Here is an 18,878-nt window from a genome sequence, read left to right as displayed (position 1 = left end):
TAGGACAAATGGAAAGAGCCTTGTTATGACGAGCCAATGAGATAAGGTGCAGCAAACTGACTTCAGGTAGAACCTCACACTACATTGCTTTGTTTTCTGTTTTTAAACATTACAAAAATCCCATTACAAAAATCCAATTAGATATCAGTTTACCCCTCAGGCCCATGCTTCCTGAGAGCCTCAGGAGGTCTCTGCCCAACCCGGCCTCCGTCAATAGTCCCCTCCTGAAATTGAAATTCTCTGTAAAGTCCCAGATGGTGCATTCTGTTTCTTTAGAAAAACATGGTTGGACTGATTCTGGCACTGCTAGAATATCTCATTTGTATGCATGGGGAAGCTGGGGAAGGGAGGAAGTCAAGAAATAAGGCAAATCTGGAGAAAAGTGTAATGAACTAAGAATGAATATGATTTGTGTTGTATCGTCACCAGCATATTACAACAGGGAGAGGGCCAGGGAGGAAGATTTCAAACTGACAGCCGGGTGACTCTAGATCCAGTGTTAGGACAATGTCAGCCTGGTCCTGTGACCTTGGGTGAGCCCCACAACCTCTCTGCATCTCACTGGTTAGAAAAAGAGAACATCCTACCAAATTCCCGTGTATCCCATAAAGCCTCAGTTAAAAGGTAAGAGACTACATATAACATTGAATTACAGGCGTATTAGCAGTGTTTTATCAGCAGAATTAGAAGACAGAAAATCAAGTAACCACACATAAATGTCAGAGAAATCCATACCCTTTTGCATCTCGGTTTCCCTTTAAAAGAGCTACCATACATTTCTTGTTATGATTTTGTTTCTGCTCTGCTCTTCCCTTCCTCCCAAGGCTGTTTCACGCACATCAGGAAACCCCGACTACTGCAAGTTGAACCATGCCAGCCCCTGAGTTTGCATCCTCCCAGGCTAGTTTTCACACCTGCTTCTTGCATATGCTGTTCCCCTGGCGGGGAGGCTCTCGCACCCAAGGTCAGCTTCCAAACACCCGCCCCTCCATTCCCTCTTAGCCCGACTGTTCCATCTCCATAAGCCTCTGCCTGCCCTCCTCTCTGTCCTCTTCCCGCTACTTGTACACGTCTTCATGAATCTTAACACACTGCCCTCTCATTGTGTCTGTCTGACCCTGTGACCTTGATGTAAGTGTCCTAAAAGCAGGATCTATCCATCCATTCATTCATTTATCCATCAATTCAACAGATACTTGTCGAGAAGCTGCAATGAGTCAGATCCCGTACTGCATACACTCTGCATACAGCTCTGCATCCACAGTGCCCAGCATAGGTGCTGGTACCGCTGGTAGCATTTAAGAGCGATTTCCTGAACGCCAGAATGAATGAACCCACCGTCACTCATTTTGTCGGGTACTAAACTCTGCCTCTGACCAAAATCAACTTTTCACAGAGGAGGGAACATGACAGGAAGAACTCTCCCAGCCCAGCCTGAAATCTGACTCACTCACTGATTGTTCTCTTCTGCAGGGTCACCTGGCTGGGCTCCATCTATCTGTTGTTTATGGCCCATTGTGATGCTAACATTTTCCCCAAGCAACTACACTTCACAGCTTAATGGACTGGGATGTTAGAAAATAGCCCCAAGAAAAGAGCAAAAGACTTTAATGATCTGTCAGCAAAAGCAAAAAGGCTCAGAATAAAGAAAAAAAGGGGCACAGGAGCCTGTTTTGTCTGCAAACATTGTGGGCCAGTTCAAGTGTCCAGGAATAAATAAGTGAGGAAGTGTGGGGTGGCAGAGGGGGAATGATATTTATTGAGCAACTCGGTGCCATAAGATCGTTTCTCTCTACAGCCCTGCTCTGGCGGTTTACTCTATACAGAAAAGGAACAGTCTCAGAAAGAATAGCCGCTTGCCTTGAAGTTATCTGTCTTGTAGGTATCTGGGCTGGGATTCTAACCCAGTCTGTATGAAGGCTAAGCCTGTTGCTTTTGCTACACACAGGGGTCATGAGAGAAATGGGGCATCGTTAAGAGTTTTCCTGCAGATAAAGTAATTAGGGTGGGCTGAGCGGGTGCCAATGAAAGTCTTTACATAGTTCCCTTCCTTAATTCCCCCAGGGGCTTCCCAGTCAGCACCAGCACGGCACTAGGGCCAGGCAGGCAGCAGGCCCTCCCTTTAGTGTTTTTGTCCATCCATCTCTCCCTTCCTCCCGTCTCCCCGACACCCCCATTCTCCAGCTAAAGACCTCTCTGAATTCCAGCTTCTCTTCCCAATGCCAACGGACTGCGGGCACCTGTATTCCCAAACCACATTCTAACTTACAAATGGAATGAGTCATCTGCTTACACATCACACATTTTAACCAGGAGGGAACATTTGGCCTGGGGAACAGTGTGCCTTGCCCTGGGTCACCTGGAGTTGCCCCGGCTGGTCAGCTGGACCCTCGGTCAGGCTGTCTACTCCTCACCTCAGGGTCTCAGCCGTCTCTCTGTTCCCCAGCGCTGCCTCCACCCACTCAGTGTGGGAAGCATCTGAAATTCGGGGGTCATCTTTTACCAGTTAGACTAATAGTACAAGACTGCTTCACTCTCTCGCTCTGCTGGTTGAAAGCGTCTTTTGCAAGTTCATTCAATCAGCAAATATGCATAAAGCTCCACCTGTGTGGCAACAGTGCAGTCACAGAGCCTTTCCTCAAGAGGGAAGTGATGAACTGAGGGCCATGGAAGTGGACCGAGGGGACCAGAAGCGCTTACAATAAACATCTCCACGGTCTCCTCCTATGTGCAACCCACGGCATCCACACTTTGCTTGGATAAACGCATACCTTGGTTCCAACAGGTCCAGGTAAGCCAGGTGGTCCACGCAGTCCCTGCGGAAATGAAGGATGCAGGGGTGACTAAGGCAGCAGGAGTGAGTACTCACCGGTCCTCTGCACCCCTGTGCTGCTGGGCGGAGCGGCACAGACACACCAGAGTCTCCCCACAGCTCTGGTGCACAAAGGACACAACCTGTTTCTGCGCCACAGGCCCTTTGGGGTAAATCCCGACTCTGCGTCCGACGGCTTCAGCATGACCTTGAGCCAATCCCTCAGTCTCTCTTGCTCGGCTTTCCCACTTAAGATCTTTATTTCATAGGCTCCCCAGTAAGGGCGAGCCCATGTTTCAAAGCCTGATCTCGTCCCTGTTTACCATGCTACCGAGACCTGGGGGAGCCAGTGGGAAAAGTCTTCCCTTTCAGGCCCAGAGGCTTCACAAAGGCCGCTTCCTCTGGGAGGTTTTCCCAGACTTTACACATGGACCAAGCCAGTCCCTTCTCCATGTGCTCACAGATGATAGCTCAAGCTCTGGTTACATCTGCCTGACTCACTCAGGAGCATCTCAACATCACAGACTCTAACCCAGCTCTGTGACCCCAGCACCTGGCCCCGAGCCTGGCACAGCAAGCTGTGCACACAGGACATTGTGCTAGATGGCGATCCAGAGGTCGCTGTCTCCCCCACGCCACACCCTTTCCCCACCAGCCCATTTCATAGGCTCTGACGCATGCTCTGCAAAGTTTGGCTAGTGAGTGCTTTTTCTGTTTCCTTTTTCCTTTCTAGTTCTATCTGGTTGTCACAGGTGCAGAAACTCCCAGACCTGACACGTACCGGCTCTCCGTCTTTCCCTGTTCCGGGCAGCCCGGGGAGCCCGGGAGCCCCAGGATCCCCTCTGGGGCCTGCTGGCCCTGGGCTCCCTTCTTCACCTGCTGCTCCCTGGAAAGAGAAGCGGATGGTTTACAGGAACACGGACACACAGAGGGTCAGCTCTTTGACGGTGAACCAGCCTGAAGGGGGTTGAAAGGCTTCCTGTTAATGTGCTGTTTCAAAAAACCCATCCCTTCTGAGAGCATAGAAAGATGGACTCTGTAATGTATGTAACAGGCTGGAGAAGATGGGCACCAGTGAGCCAAGGAGAGACCAGGAAGAGGGCCTCTCAGCCCTTGGAGGAACCCGCCCCACTGACACCTTGATTTAGGACTTCCAGACACGGTGACGATGGGTGAGACAATACATGTCTGCTGTTTAACGTACCTGGTCTGCGACCCTCTGCTACAGCAGCCTTAGCAAACTAATACAACGTGACACATGGCAAAGGAAACCTGACTGGTTTTCTAGTCCACCCCCCACCCAGGGCAGGAAACTGTCAGGTGCGTCTCTTACGGGCAGCCCTCCATTTCCGCTTGAACTCCTCCGAGAGCAGAGAGCTCACCACTTCCCCAGGCTGTTCACTCCTTCCTTGGGCAGCCCTATCTCCCAGTGTTTCTTTACATGCGGCCGAGACAGCCCTGTCTGAAACTTTCCAGACATCTGACACAAACTTGGGGACATCTGCAGACAAAATCGAATCCCTCTTCACAGACAGGCTTTTAGTAATACACACACAGCTCCAGGCTCCAGAGTGCAGAGAACAAGAGAGAAGGAGAAGTGCCGGATCTGATGAGGGAACTGGCTTCAGTGCTGGCTCCAGGCAAACGCTCACTCATCATGCACAAAGCCACGAGCCCCGGGGGACGGCCCTGGCTGTGGAACGCTGGGCGGAACCACATGAGCCACACAGATGCCTTTCCCCAGGCAGGGCTCCCGTGGGCCTAAGCTGTCACCTGAACGTTGTGAGGTAAGTGTACAAGGGGAGGCAAAGGGGAGGCCCCTCGCCAAGCCTAGGGCGGATCCACTTCCCCAGGCCCTGGGACAGCCACTGGCCACAGGGAGGGAGACCAAGAGCCTGCCCTGGTGGCAGGGATTTGCGCTACTTCACAAAGCACTCAGGTTCCCTTCCAAATGCAGTCCAGCCTTGGACCTCAGCCTGGGCTTCTGCTCAGCCAAGGAGAGGTGTCTGGCTCCCCCTAGAGGTTCGATGTGCCAACAGCTCCCTGATTTTCTCATGTGCTCCACCAGTCCTCAGAAAACCTGTAACATCTCGACCACCTGCTTCTATGTGGTCATTGCCCGACCTATATGTGCAGCTCAAACACACTCCTTCAGACCCACGTGGTATAATCAAGGCAGAGCAGATGGGTAGCATTTTCTTCCCTTTCTTAATCTGTGCGCTCTGCTCTCATTACTGCAGTCTAAAATGGTATTATCTTAAAAAAAAAAGATTATTACTGAGATTATAATCAACTAACATTCCAAAATGCCAAGGTATTTCCCGTAGGTTGGCTGATCATTTTCCTCTGTAATTAATCATTCTCTTCTCTGATATAACTATTTTAAAATCGAGCCTTCCCACCAGAATGCAAATGTTTACATCTATTCTTGTTACATTTTGCCGAAACAGAAAAGATAAAATGATCACGCCTTTAAAAGGTTCCAGGAAAAGTGGACTTGAAGAAATTTGTACTGAGAAGTTCAGACACCTGTGTGCTAGAGGAGGGGCCTCTGCGGAAGATACATCAGGAGTTGGGGGGCTCGGTGGGACACCTGTCCACATGGGGAGACCAGGATAGCCACCTCCATCACCCCACGTGACCCGCTCTCTGCTGAGCCCTCTGACGGGTCAATTCGCCACTTAACCCTCACACCTGTGATCAGCATATTAACGTCCCCATATGACACATGAGAAAACTCAGGTGCACAGAGGGCGCCTGAGAGGGATGTCTCTCCATCCTGGCACAGCTGACCTCTGGGATGGCTACTGTGTTGTGGGCTGCTGTCCTGTGATTGGGAGGTTTTCCCAGGATCCCTGGTCTGGCCCAGCATTGCCAGTACAGTAGCAGTCCGTCACCAGCAGACGTCAGAGACACTTCTTAAAATGCAAGGTCAGAGAACCATGAAATAGGATTTCAAAAGGCTGTGGATTTTCTTCCTCTGCCTCTGGGGTGTGGGTGTTTTGGGGACACCGTGTTTCTCTTCTTCCTAATAAATAAGGCTCTTTCTCGTAGCATGGGAAGTTCTAATCATGCACTCAGAGGTGTGGGATGGTTACGCTGGTGCGTTGAGCTGAAAGAGGGATCTGAAGTCAGACAGACTGAGCTCTGTGGCTCCCGAACTATGAGATGGAGGGCAACCCAATTAATCTCAGGGCCTCAGTCTCCACATCTGTCAAGTGGGGACGCATCTGATTCCCAGGTCTGCTGTGAGAGTTAAGTGAGATGGTTGCAGGGTCTGCTCCCTTCCTTCTCCTTGGAGAGCCCCCCGACTCCTGGGTTCTAGCCAGGCCTGAGGAGTGAGGGTCCCTCCGTCCTTGCTTCTCAGAAGTTGAGAACAGATGCTGAGTGCTGAGAGACCGCACTGTGCCTTACCTTCTCACCGCGCTCCCCATCTTTCCCAGGGGGGCCTCTGATGCCAGGGGGGCCCTGAAGAAAGAAGGTTATTCGCATGGTCAAGATCAAGATGACCGGTGGCCCCCAGAGAAGGGCCCTCATTTTAGTCGATGACTACAGCTCTGTGCCCAGGCGTTGCCATCCCTGACCCAGATACCCCCACAGCCTCTCCACTGTCCCCACCTGGTCTGCTCACACAGGCCTGCACATCAGAGCTCTTCACACGCAGGCTCGGACTGCCTGACGCTCTGCCCCCACCCCTCCCCGGGCTGTCGCTCTCGGAGGACAGGGCAGGGCCTGGCTCAGAGGGGACATCAGGGAGGACGAGGACGACCTGGGAGCACAGGCTTGGCACGGAGACCTGCTGCCCGTGTGTTCAGTCGCCGAGACAAGGCTAAGTGCACGTGTTCCAGGGTACGCCAGCAGGAGGTGAGAAAGGGGCGACCGCAGGTGGCAGGTAACATGTGGGTGCCACTGGAGCTCAGTCCTGCTGGGGCTCTGGGAGCCAACGTGGGCGCAGGATGCGGACACACCCCCAGAGCAGCTCCAGCAGGTGAGGGGCTGGCACTGACACCCCCATCGGTTGGGGCTGCTTCTAGTGGAGCTATCGGCCCCATGACATGTGATTGGACAACGCAGTCACCAAACGCCAGAGAAACCCTCAGGCAAATTAGCGGTGACTCCTGGAGGTCAGCGGGCGGCACACGCTGAGGTAGCAGGTGGCGTGGTGCGAGCAGAGTTCCCACAGCACCAGAGAGACCACTGGGGATGTGACTCGCCTCCCGGTGCCTCAGTGTCCCCTGTGGGAGACGGGCCCGTGGTAACACGCGCCGCCCCAGTTGTGAGGATGGCATGAGCCAGCACGTGCGAAGCGCTCAGACAGGCCTGGCTGGACACACGCGCAGCGCTGCCCACCAAGCTGCCGCGCTCGTCACCTGGGAGGCCGATGACTGCACGGCTGCCCTCCCTCTATTCTGGGAGCACAGAACCTGCTGCCCGTCACTGGAAGCCACCAGGCGCTTCATTGCTCAATGTTAAGGTCAAAGGCAGTGGCTCCGCTGGGGCTGCGAGCTGCCCATCAGCAGGAACCTGGCGGCTCTCCCGGGAGGCGGGGCCTCAGCAGGGAGGCGGGGGCTCAGCAGGGGGGCGGGGCCTCAGCTCGGGAGGCGGGGCCTCAGCGCGGCAGGTGTGAAAGGTGACCCAGCACAGCCCATGCTGCCCTTCGGAAGTGGCCTGGAGCCGCCCTGCAGCCATGTGGTGGCAGAGCTGAGATTCGAAGCCAGCGCTCCCAGCAGTCAGGCCCCTTCAACCTCCTTGGGTCCATTTTGTTTCTCTGTTTCTAAGGCAAACTTGACGCTGATTCCAACATCAGTGACGTCTGCAGACTCTGGGCAGTTACAGCACCTTCATCTACCACTGGCGATCTGGTGAGCTACCTGCAGCCTGACGTTGGTGACTTCCCAGGGGACCTTTGCAGGGACCTCAGTTTCTCCATCTGTAAACCAGGACTGAGGATGCTTATGCCCCAGAGTTTTTTTTTTGGGGGGTAACTCAGCTAACTCGCTTGGGGGGGTGCGTTGTGGATCCATAGCCAGTGTTGGTGTCCCGGCCCCCACCCCCACCCCACCCTGATTACTCACCACACTTCCTGGGGGGCCACTGGGACCGGGGGGACCTACAGGTCCAGGAGCACCCTATTAAGAGGCAGAAGTTCAGAAAGGCCCACGGTATTAATTAGAGTAATTGTCCCCAGTCTCTCTCTAAACCTGCCTTCTGCTCAACTACCTGTAACTAGATGGAACTACATCTCACCTGAAATTTCCCTCCACAGGTAAGGTGAACCTGCTCCTGTTTGAGTGTTGCAGCTCCCCAACTAGCCTCAAAGGAGACGGATTCTGGCACAGAGGTGGGAGGCAGCTGGGCAGAGTTCCCTAAGGCACAGAGGTTTTGTGTGTGTGCGTGCGCGTGTGTGTGTATGTGTGTACATGCACGCATGGTGGCTCTGACTGGTGAATCGGGGAATGCTTCCTGCAGGAAGTGGATTTAAACTGACATTGATGGTTGGGCAGATTCCATGGGAGGAGGTGAGGCTCTCCCAGGCGGGTCAACACCATGGAAAGGGAAGCAGGGACGCCCCAGGTCCTGGAGGCCACTCACGTTCCTTCCAGGCCTCCACCAGGCTTCCATTCCCCCCCTCCCCACCACGCTGTCCTCGGGCCTTCTCCACTAACAGGAAAAAACCTGCCACCTGCCCCCTTCTCTGTGATGCCCTCGGCTGAGCCTCTTCCCACTCAGCCATAAGCATAAGCAGCCTGGCCAAGCCAGCACCCTGCTGCCGGGAACACGGGGCCTGTGTCTCCAGGAGCAAGTGGAAGCTTGCTGCTGTCGCTGCTCTAACCACCAGCACCGCTCTGGGGAGGCCCAGAGGGAGGCGGCCTCGTCCTGCCGCCTACGGGGAAGCCTGAGCTCTGCACCATGACACAGAACTCGGGCAGGACCCAGGGGACAAAGGCCAACCCCACCAAGATTCTGGCCCCGAGGAGGTGAGGCAGGAGCAGGAGAAGCGCTCAGAGGTGTGTGCGTGAAGGCACGTGTGCGTGAAGGCACGTGTGCGTGTGTGTGTTTCCTGGAAGCACCTGTGTGTTGGGAGTTTATACACGTGTGCACCACAGTACGTGTGTCCCCGGGTTTCAGATGTGTGTATGTGATACACACATGAACATACTTCTCGGAGGCAGGACCCATCCATGAGTGGGTGTCTGTGTGTCACGTGTGCAACATCCTGTGTGTGGAAGGAGGTTGGGCTCATGGACAAAACCCCAAAGTACTTGGATTGGTCCCTGAAAGGAGTCTTTGGTCTTTGCTGGTCAGAAGACCCCAGCCCTGCCCAGCCACCCAGACCCCCCGGAGGCAGGCAGGGCGGGACTCACAGGGTTTCCACCTGCTCCTGGCACCCCGCGTGCACCTTCTTGTCCCTTGGCACCCTGCATGGAAAATAAAAGGGGAAGGTGACACATCACGGGCAACGCTGTCCTCGTCCCCACGCAGGCATGTCTGGGGACGCCTTGCTTGTCAGAATCAGTTGGTCCAAACTGAAAGCATAAGCAGCAGGGTCCACAGGTGCAGAAACCACATCCCCCGGCCGTCCGCTGGCATCTGGCATTCCATCCTCACCAGCCCAGGGACAGGACAGCTCAGCCACGGACGGCCAGCAGCGGTCCTGGGACCTGAGCCCAGACAGGTCGCTGCCACAGGAACTCTCCAGAGAACCTGGACATGTGCCCATGAAAGAGCCAGCTAAGAGGCAGAAACTGAGGAAGATAACAACAAAAGCCAAATGTAATCCACACCGGTGTCATTTAAGCCAGAGCTGCCAGTCAGGGCCCAGAGGGAGAAGGGGTTTACTGCATCGGAAAAGCCTTAGGGAGCCAGGAACCGTCCTGCGTCCTGAGCACCGCTACCCGGATTGCACGGAGTCTGACATTTAGTGGCACAGCAAGGAGGCCCAGGGGGCCGGAGGCAGGGCCCGTGCAGTGGCCCCACTGTGGGGGGCGGTGGGGGGACCTCTCCACCCCTGGGTGCTGGGCTGAGTCCTGGCAGCACCTGTGGCAGCAGCCCATGGTGGGCGCTCCTGAAATGCCAGGCCAGCAGGACCAGCAAAGCAGAGGACGGACAGGGGCTGGCGGGCATCTGAGTCTGGGGCCAACAGGTAGAGAAAGGGTTTCCTTACCGGTGGTCCAGCGGCTCCCGGAGGCCCCAGTTCTCCAGGACGGCCCTGTGATCCCTGCAATGAAACAACCCATGGACAAACAAGGTCACCACCCTTGTTCTAAACAGATGGAGCCAGTGGATCTGAGTTGAGATCTACGGATGGGAGGACGTCTTGGGGCGAAGGGAGGATTAAGGGGCCGCATTCAGCTCAGTGGGCTCTGTGGTGGGCTGTGCAGTTCAGACCCACAGCTGCTTGTCCTCGGTCCTCGGCTGCCCTGCGTCTGGTGACCAGCCGCACGGGGGGCGGGGGGGGGGCGGGGGGGGGCGGTGGAGAGCACAGGTCACTCACCGGTTCCCCAGGCATGCCGCGATCGCCCTTCTCTCCTTTCAGACCTTGTTCTCCCTGTGGGGGGAGAAGCACTGAGTACACAGGACGTGCTGCACCCCCACGTCCTTTGTGGGCCCCTGACCTACCCCACCCCCACTGAAGAGTGCTCCCTCTGTTTGTGGGGGGAGGCTCTGCCCTCCACTCCACTCTGACACTCATTGTTCTTACTCATCAATTAGATTAAGGTGCAGAATCGCTTCTTCAGGCAACTGCCCCCCAACCGGACCAAGCCCTCCTCTCAGGGGCTCGCACGCCAGTGTCCTCTCCTCCTTGGCACCGGTTATGGCAGCACTTTTACAATTATTTGTATGGTTTGATTCCTGACCCCCTGAGCTCAGAGCATGGCAAGCAGTAGGTCATCAATTTAAAATGAAGGAAAGATGCTGAGGGGACCCTGGAAGCTTCTAGAAGGTGACTGTAGCATCTAGTCAGAGAGCCTGGGGCGGCTGGTGAACCTTTCGCTGGTGGACAGGGCGGCACAGACAGGCATGGCCCCGAGTGGTTTCCATGGAGGTCTCTCTGTCCACGCACGGGCAGATTCTGGGGACCGCGCCCCAGAGGTTCCTGCCTGCCGTCCTCCTCCAGGCTCCACGCTGACGCCGCAGGGAGTGTCTGCAGGGCTCTGGGCCATGTTCCTCCCGCTTTGCATCGCTGGTGAGTGGAGTGTGCACAGGTAGACCTTGCAGCCGATGACCCGGTTAAATGACATGGGCTTCGTGGGGCCGACACAGAGGAGGTTTCCCACCGATGCGCGTTCATTCCTTCTAGAGTCTCCGTTCCCAACACCACACTCTGGCTCCATTCACCAGGAATAATACTACCTTCATTTCTACCCTGGTGTCCCTTCGAAACTTTCCCACGGTGGGGATGTAAGCAACTCTTTGGTCCTCAAGCCGCTGGGAACACAATCCATAAAGACACAAGGGTTCACAGGGTCACATCAGGTGATGAGCTGAGGACGCTGCATACATACTCTTTTTCTGCCAACTGGGGGAAGGGACTGCAGGTGGCAAGAAGGCCCAGGACGCACGAGTGGTGAGGCCAGAGGGACGACCCTGGGGACTCACAGGCAAGATGCTCAAGCCATGTCCGTCCTGGGCCTGGGACTCAGGGGCAGCACCCTCACGCCGGGCACACAGAAGACGCTCCTCAATAAAGGTCGAACGCATGAGCGTAACTGTCTTCTGTGCCCCCGCCAGCAATGCCAGCCAAGCTCAATTCCCTCCCTGGGCTCAGTATTGTCCCTGCAAACTCAGCACTGGCTGGGAGTCCTGGAAGACACCTTGGCAGGCAGAGCGGGTGGAGTCAGGTGGCCCAGAGCCGTCGGGATGGCCGCTTCAGAACCACCGACAAGCCCGCAGGTTACAAAGCCCCTCTTGGGTTCTCATCTGTAATTTCCCCAAGCCCGAGGCTGCCTGTTCCTCTTCCTTCCAGCTGAGGAATGGGTTCCCTCTCCTTTCTGACATCTCCCGATCTGCACACCATCCAATGGTCCCAACTGTGTTCTCCACAAACCGCCGTCACCAGGCTGCCTGGACGCCTCCCCAGACGTGGTTGGTGGTGCGCCAGCCGTCCCCAGGCGCTCCTCACCCCCAGCAGTCAGGTCTGTCCTCCCAGCCCTCTTGCTATTCCCTTCCTTAACTATGCTGCAAACTGTGCCGCCCCTCCACACCTCCCTGCCCCTCTCTGTGTGCAGGGGCTCCAAAGGCACACACCTGAGGAGAGCAAGCAGATGGTAACAGAACACTTTTCAAAACCACCAATACAAGCACGGTTACCATGGCAATGAGGCTGCTCCCAGGGACATCCATGCAATAGTCCACAATGAATCTTTTTGGGGTTTTTTTTCATAGACTCAATTTCCTTGCTTTGCATCTACGAGTGGCTTCCTGGTTACTGCAAAGCTCAGGCCCTGCAGGAAGATGTCACTAGGGGACTCGAAGGGGGAGGCCGCCAGGCCCAGCCCCTCCTCTGGCTTCTTCCCACCGAGTGCCCTGGACATCACCTTTTACGGAGCAATTCCTTTAAGAGGCTGGACGTGTAGGCTTGTCTCAAGCTTGAGGGGCTCAGGATGGGCCTGACGGAGGGGACCCAGAGGATGAAGGGGCGGGGGCTAATGTGTAAATGGAGGTGGTCCTGAAGAGGGGCCACGGGATGGGGCAGTGATGCCAGCAGCTGCCCCTGGGGGTGAGCCTTGGCTCTGAGCAGCAGGTGGGGACAGCCAGGGCTCTTTGGCTAACACCTCTCCCAGTTCCCATTTCCTTTGCAAGCTGCTTCGCTTCCCTGAGTCACGGGGTCCCCATCTGTGAAGTGGGCACATCCTCAGGATGGTCTGAGTGACACCTGCGCTGGGCCTGCCGTGTTGCTTTGAGTCCTTCCTTTCAGAGAGTAGGGGGTATGGCTGGAGGCCCCCAAACCTGGTCTTTCCTGCTGGCACCTTCCAACAACTTCTTCTGAAGTGCTCGCTGCCTGGTGATGGCCCCTTTCCTCCTTGGCACTTCCTCCCATTTCACCTCCCAGGAAGCTCAAAATCCTCCACCTCCTTCGCAGTGATGCCGCCCCGCTCGCTCTGTCTGCCCGCGCCGCCCCGTTCTTTTCCACATGGACAGGTCTCTGTAGCCCTTTCAGCTGGATCTCCTTAGCACAGAACACTGGGATGTGGTCTTCCATTCAGGCCTCTTGGCGGGCAATCCTGGGCAGCTGGCCGAGGCCTCGTAACAGAAGAGCCACGTCCATCGGTGAGCGCAAACACACACTGGCGCGTTTTCTGGCCTCAGCGTCGCCAGCAGCATAGCAGTCCTGAGAACACTTCTTTTCATAAGAGCCACCCACGAACAGGAGAGGAAATGGGTCCTAGAGGTTGCGGTGAAGGTAAGCTTTCTCTCCTTCCCGCATTTCGGTCTTGACAGGAAGCCATAAACTGCCCCCCATCAGCTACCCCCCGAAGCAGGCATGTCTGCCGTGTCCTCTGAACACCCTCCTTTAGAACAGGGTCCCCTTAAGGCGCTCCACTCCCCGGGCCCCTTTTACTGACAGTATCCGTTCATCTGCTGTCTCTCACAGGTCTGTTCTCCTCAAAACCACCCGCGACTCTGTGTGTAGTGAAGAATGAACTTTACCCAAGGAGGGGTCCGCCCTTTGCTCTGAGCTCTGGGAGGTGATCTCCAGGCCCTGCCTGACCTTGAAGTCTGCTCCTTACAGGACCTGTCCCCACCCACTGCCAGGACAAGGGCTGGAAGGAGCCTGGCAGTGACTCCACGGTGAGCTGAGAGTCAGGGCCCCAGCACTGGGGGCGTCACAAGCCTGGCCGAGGGGCTCTGGGCCGTACCAAGCGGCCACCCTACTTACTGGCATTCCCGGGTGCAGGGTGAATGTCTGAAAGGAAAGCACAAAAAAGAGAAAGATGTGAATCCATTTCAAAAACCTGCCTCTGAGAGATTTGCCAAGTGAGATACAGTCCCAGCATTTCCTTTAATGGCTATTAGTTTTCACAGTTACAATCCCGTATTGCCTTAACATCCCTGAGCATTGATGAAGGCAGGAAAGCACAGTGCTTAGATGTGGGAACCCGAGTCACACGGCCTGACCTCAAGCCCTGTCGTCCCCACCTAAAACCTGTGTGACCTCGGACATCTGTCAGCTTCTGTGTCCTCATCTGTGAAATGGCAATGGAACATTCTCCACTCAGGGTGTGGTGGGGCGGAATCCATGCCTGGACACTAGAGTCCCCTCTCAGTGTCTCCTTTTCACTCTCGGGGATTCCGGCAATGATACCAGGGTGATGGCCTCAGCCTCTGGGCACGAGGAGCCCAGCTCAGGCAACCTTGTTCTCTCAGTATATACAGACCCCCCTGGAGTGGCCCGTGTGGCCCCCCAGCTTTCCCCCGATCCGTGCTGTACTCAATACCTCCCAGAGTCATGTTTGCTCCAGCCTCAAAGATTCTCCACATTCTCCCGCCTGGAACACACTTTCCTCCTCCCTTTATCTAATTAACTACAGCCCACCCTTCAGGGCTCTTTTGAATGTCACGCCTTCAGTGACCCCCCTCCCCCTCCGCCACTCAAATATAAATCAGGGTCCCTTGGCCCCTTCTCCCTGGTGCACCCTGTTCTTTTTCTTGATAGCATTTCCTACCATTTGTAACATATGCTTATCTGAGCCGCTATGTGACTGGAGTTTACCTCCCTGACTAGCTGTAACCTCTATCGGGACCAAACCTTACCAGTGCCTGACTCACAGCAGGGGCTCAGAAAAAAATACAAAAAACACAACAGTGAGTAGAAGAGAGGACATCATGGATTCTAGTCCCAAACACAATGAATTCCAAATGAAAGGGGAAAAAAAGAAATCTCCTATAGCTTGCCCTCCACGTCCCCAATCCCAACCTTTCCCCCAGAAGAAACTACTGTCTCTGATTTGGCAAATTTTTGGACCCTTTTCTATGTTTCCACACAATTATGAATGTGCAGAAATCCTTAACTTTGCATGGGCGTTACAGAGCTAGTAACAGCAAACACGTTGTTACTTATGGTTGTTTGCATGTACCAACGCGTGCCGTTTTGACAATAACTCTTAGGAGAAGATTATCTGCTTTTGCCCTGCTTTACGGGTAAGAAAATGGGAAGGCACAGAGGTATCTACTTAATGAAGTTCACGCAGCCCATGAATTCTGGAGCAGGAGCTGACAGCACGTGGGTGGCGGTGGGCACAGTGTCTTCCCCTCCACACACAGACGAGGTACAAACTGGTTTTTCCACTTAATTTTTCTTGAGTATCGGTATATTTTTAATACAGTGTGTGTGTGTGTGTGTGTGTGTGTGTGTGTGTGTGTGAGCACGCACGCGCATTGTGAATTCATGTTTATAAAACAGGATTTCAAGATATGGATAGTCTGTGGTTTACCTAAGTCTATGCTTATGGTCATCTGGGTGGCCCAGAATTTTTCATTATAAGCAACACCACAGTGTATGTACACCCTTGTTCATGCTTTTTAAAATGCACACAATGCAAATATTTCTCTAGGGTAGACGCCCAGAAATGGAATTTCTAAGCTGACAGGTGGACACATTTTGATATATTGATACCAAGTAACTTTCCAAATAAGCGTTACCACTTTGCCAGCCCACCAAGTGATAGTGCTTGTTTCCCTTCGTGCCTGCCAGCATTAGACGGCATCAGTCTTAAACAACGTTTATGGAACCAGCTCTGGCTCTGAGTTGGCTTCTGAGATTCTCCCGACATCCTTGTGGGATGGCTGAGTCTCATTTTGATGGGCGTGTGTGTGGAGGAGATTGAGTTGTGGCAAAATGATTTACTGTCCATAAAAACCACAGAGTGAGATGCTTTGTCACACCGTGTGTCCAGGCTCCCTCATCTCCAGGCCGCCACACTGAGGCAGCTCCCTGCTCTGGCGAGCAACTGACCAATCGCTCGCTCCCCAGTCAGGGCCAGCACCTGAAGCCATGCCCAACGTCCCTGAAAACAACTCATCAAAGCACAGACTATCATGCCTGGGAAGAAGGATTAAGGTGAAAAGGGAAAAAAAAACCCAAATGTGCTCCCATATTTATATAGCAGTCGTTTTATATTTAGAACTTATTAATGTAACAGAAATGGTACTAGGCACTTGTATTGTTTCAGTTAACTGTCACCACAAATGTACAAGATAGCTGGGCATAATACACATTTGAACAGATGAGAAAGCTGAGTCTTTTTAAACTTACGTAATATATCTAAGACCACAGTGCTGGTGAATGGCAGGGCTGGGATTCCAACCCGCTTTTTTCTGATGCTGAAGCCTATATTCTTACTCACTACTCACTACTCAACACCACCTCCCAGGGCCTCCCCTCGGACCTGCAGAGCGTGGAATCAGCCTCACGGTTGTATGACCACATTGCACTCTCACCCTGGACAAACCACTTCTTGTGTCTGGACCACAGTGTCCCCAGTGTCACATGTAGGTGTGTATCCTCAGTGTCTAGCAATGTTCTGATAAACAGTAATGTGCTTGCTGGATACATAGATCAATAAATACAAGGTGATTCTTAGAGAAGCTTACGTAGTTTTGAACTGAAAACCTAGGAACAGGTCTAGCTATCGGCTAACTCTAATAGAAAGACGTTTATAACTAAGTGGTGTGTTTGTGGGAAGAAGGTGTCCTAATATCTAGAAATTCAAAGGAGAAAAGATTAGAAGCAGAGTCACTTACAGTTCCAGGTAATCCAGGGGGGCCTGCTGGGCCAGCTTCACCCTGGATGAAGAAATGGAAAATACATGACCAGCAATCCTCCTGCTAACTCTGCCTATCCTGGGATACCTGTCCCCAGACAACAGAATCACCCACCCTGCATCTACCTGGATGGATGGGTGGGTGGGTGGATGTATAGATATGCAGATGTATAGATAGATAAACAGATGTATGGATAGATAGATAGATAGATAGACAGACAGACAGACAGACAGACAGACAGAAAGATAGAAAGACAGGTAGATGGATAGATGGATGGAGAAATAGGTGCATGGATGGATGGATGGATGGATGGATGGATGGATAGGTAGATAAGAGATTCCAAATTATAAAATAATTCAGACATACAAAAACCTTATATTTTGAGAAGTATCTGTGCTGATATGTACAGGTGTAGATCATTTAAATCACCATATACCCACAGCCAGTGCTTCAGCAAACATCCTGACACCGTGCCCTGTCCCACCCCGTTTGAAGGGGACAGGCTGTTCTGGGGGCCTGAGGGACAATATTGCATTCTTGTTCACAATATAGGCTTGGAAGTCGACCCTTCTAAGCTCAAAACCTAACTCTACCATTTCTTGATTTTCCTCTTTGCAAAATAATGGTAATAGTACACACAGCTCACAGCATCATATGGGGACCGAGGGAGACCCTCTTCACCGGGACCCAATAAAGAGGAAATTGTTATTACATTTGCCCTGAGGAAAGCAGGTCACTAGGCTGCTCCATGCGGGAGGAACCACAGGGTGGGAGCACAGTCCCCAAAACCCGTCATGTCACCTGTGCCACGATGGTGACAGTACTGGAGTGTGTCTGCCCACCTGTGTTCCTAGCAGCCCAGGGTTAGGTCTATTGCAGGCCTTCCAACATGGTAATTAGTGGGCAAATGAAGGACTAACGTTAGTTTAGAGAGGGACACCTGCCTTAGCAAACAACAATGATATAGTACGTCGTAGCTCCTATATTGTTTTCCATCCTTATTTCCATTGTTATATAGTATTTAGTTCCAGGTACTGGCTGACGTTTTTACACGTCTGAACTCATTTACTCTCTCTATAAATGCCTGTAACGTAGAATACATCAGTATTCCCACTTCATAGATGAGGAAACTGAAGCAGTAACATCCACTCACTGGCCCCAAATCACAGAGCCCCTGATTGGCTGAGCCCGGTTTTAAACTCAGATTCTGAGCCTTTAACTACGGAGCGCATTGCCCTGCCTAAACTTCCAGAAGCTTCAGAAAGAAAAGTACTTCCTCAGTGCTCTCTGCATCACCTTCGGGACAGTGTTGACCTCATGCTCCAGATCTCAGCTAACCCAACCGACCCCACATGAAAGAGTCCAAACTAGCAAACTGGAGTGTTTCCCAGTCAAATACACGAGTGGGTACAAACCAGAACGGGGTGGACTGGAGGAGAGACACGTCTCCAACCCAGACAGACAGCCTCCCGACTGCCGCTCGGGTTTCTGAAGGACCAGTGGGCAGGGGAGGGAAAGCCCCTGGTGGCTCTCTGACTTGGAGAAAAAGGCTGGGCTGAAGAAGGATCTGAGTTAACGTGACAGGCCTGGGTTCAAGTCCCCACTCCTCCTGCAAGAGCCGTTTCACTCGCAGTAGCCCGTGCTGAGAAGGGACCACTATTATACCTACTTTCCCAGATGTCCTGGGGCTTCAGTGCTCACAGTGGGTGGTGGGGAGGAAATGGGGGGGAGCAGAGGCAGAGATGGGGAGGCAGTCATAAGGGGGCAGTGCTGCTCTAATGTTTTATTTTGGATGATTTGACCTGAATTGTCTATTATTATGTATTTCTCTGGAGGAAAAGAAACACAGGCCCGATTCTTTGGAAGCTTGAATGTGATTCTGCTGTGACCCTGGCAATCCTGCCAAAGCAATAAAAGGGATTTTATGGTCTCACTGAGTCCCTTGCATTCTGGAAATGAGTTTCTCAAATAAAAATTGCATTTCTGAGAAGTCCACGAGAGCAGCAGCCTGGATGGCTGTCCTCCAGGCTCTATTTATAGATTGCAGGTCTGTCTGGAGCCAAGCCCTCAGCGTTCAGCTGGAGAACGAGAAAGGGAGGGGAGGCCCTCCTGAGCCGAGGAAGGATGAGCGCAAAAGCAGAGCTGGAAATTGGAGGGAAGAACGTGCACACTGGGGGCTGAGGGCACCTGGACACGTGCTGTGCAGGAGAGGGCTGGCGCAAGGTCCCTCTGGGTGAGCTCCCATCCTGGCCCACAGGCCCGGGCACAGGGAGGTCGGAGAAGATGCTCAGAACCTCAG

The 18,878-nt window shown here is 53.4% G+C and overlaps 1 protein-coding gene across 1 annotated transcript in view; it reads right to left on the bottom strand.

Annotated features, from left to right (window-relative positions):
- Positions 1-18,878, bottom strand: part of COL22A1 (collagen type XXII alpha 1 chain) — a 201,139-nt gene that overhangs the window by 56,293 nt on the left and 125,968 nt on the right. Inside the window, exons 31-39 of the mRNA XM_074316437.2 lie at positions 16,559-16,600; positions 13,695-13,721; positions 10,308-10,361; positions 9,978-10,031; positions 9,178-9,231; positions 7,888-7,941; positions 6,227-6,280; positions 3,594-3,698; positions 2,772-2,816 (exon numbers count right to left, since the gene is read on the bottom strand). Coding sequence (XP_074172538.2) covers positions 2,772-2,816; positions 3,594-3,698; positions 6,227-6,280; positions 7,888-7,941; positions 9,178-9,231; positions 9,978-10,031; positions 10,308-10,361; positions 13,695-13,721; positions 16,559-16,600 — 489 coding nt within the window. The remainder of the gene's footprint in view (positions 1-2,771; positions 2,817-3,593; positions 3,699-6,226; positions 6,281-7,887; positions 7,942-9,177; positions 9,232-9,977; positions 10,032-10,307; positions 10,362-13,694; positions 13,722-16,558; positions 16,601-18,878) is intronic.

The sequence above is a fragment of the Rhinolophus sinicus genome, chromosome 6, assembly GCF_057876585.1.
Source record: "Rhinolophus sinicus isolate RSI-liver-muscle chromosome 6, RSI-T2T, whole genome shotgun sequence".
Lineage (NCBI taxonomy): Eukaryota > Metazoa > Chordata > Mammalia > Chiroptera > Rhinolophidae > Rhinolophus > Rhinolophus sinicus.
This window is presented reverse-complemented; position numbering and strand designations above follow the sequence as displayed.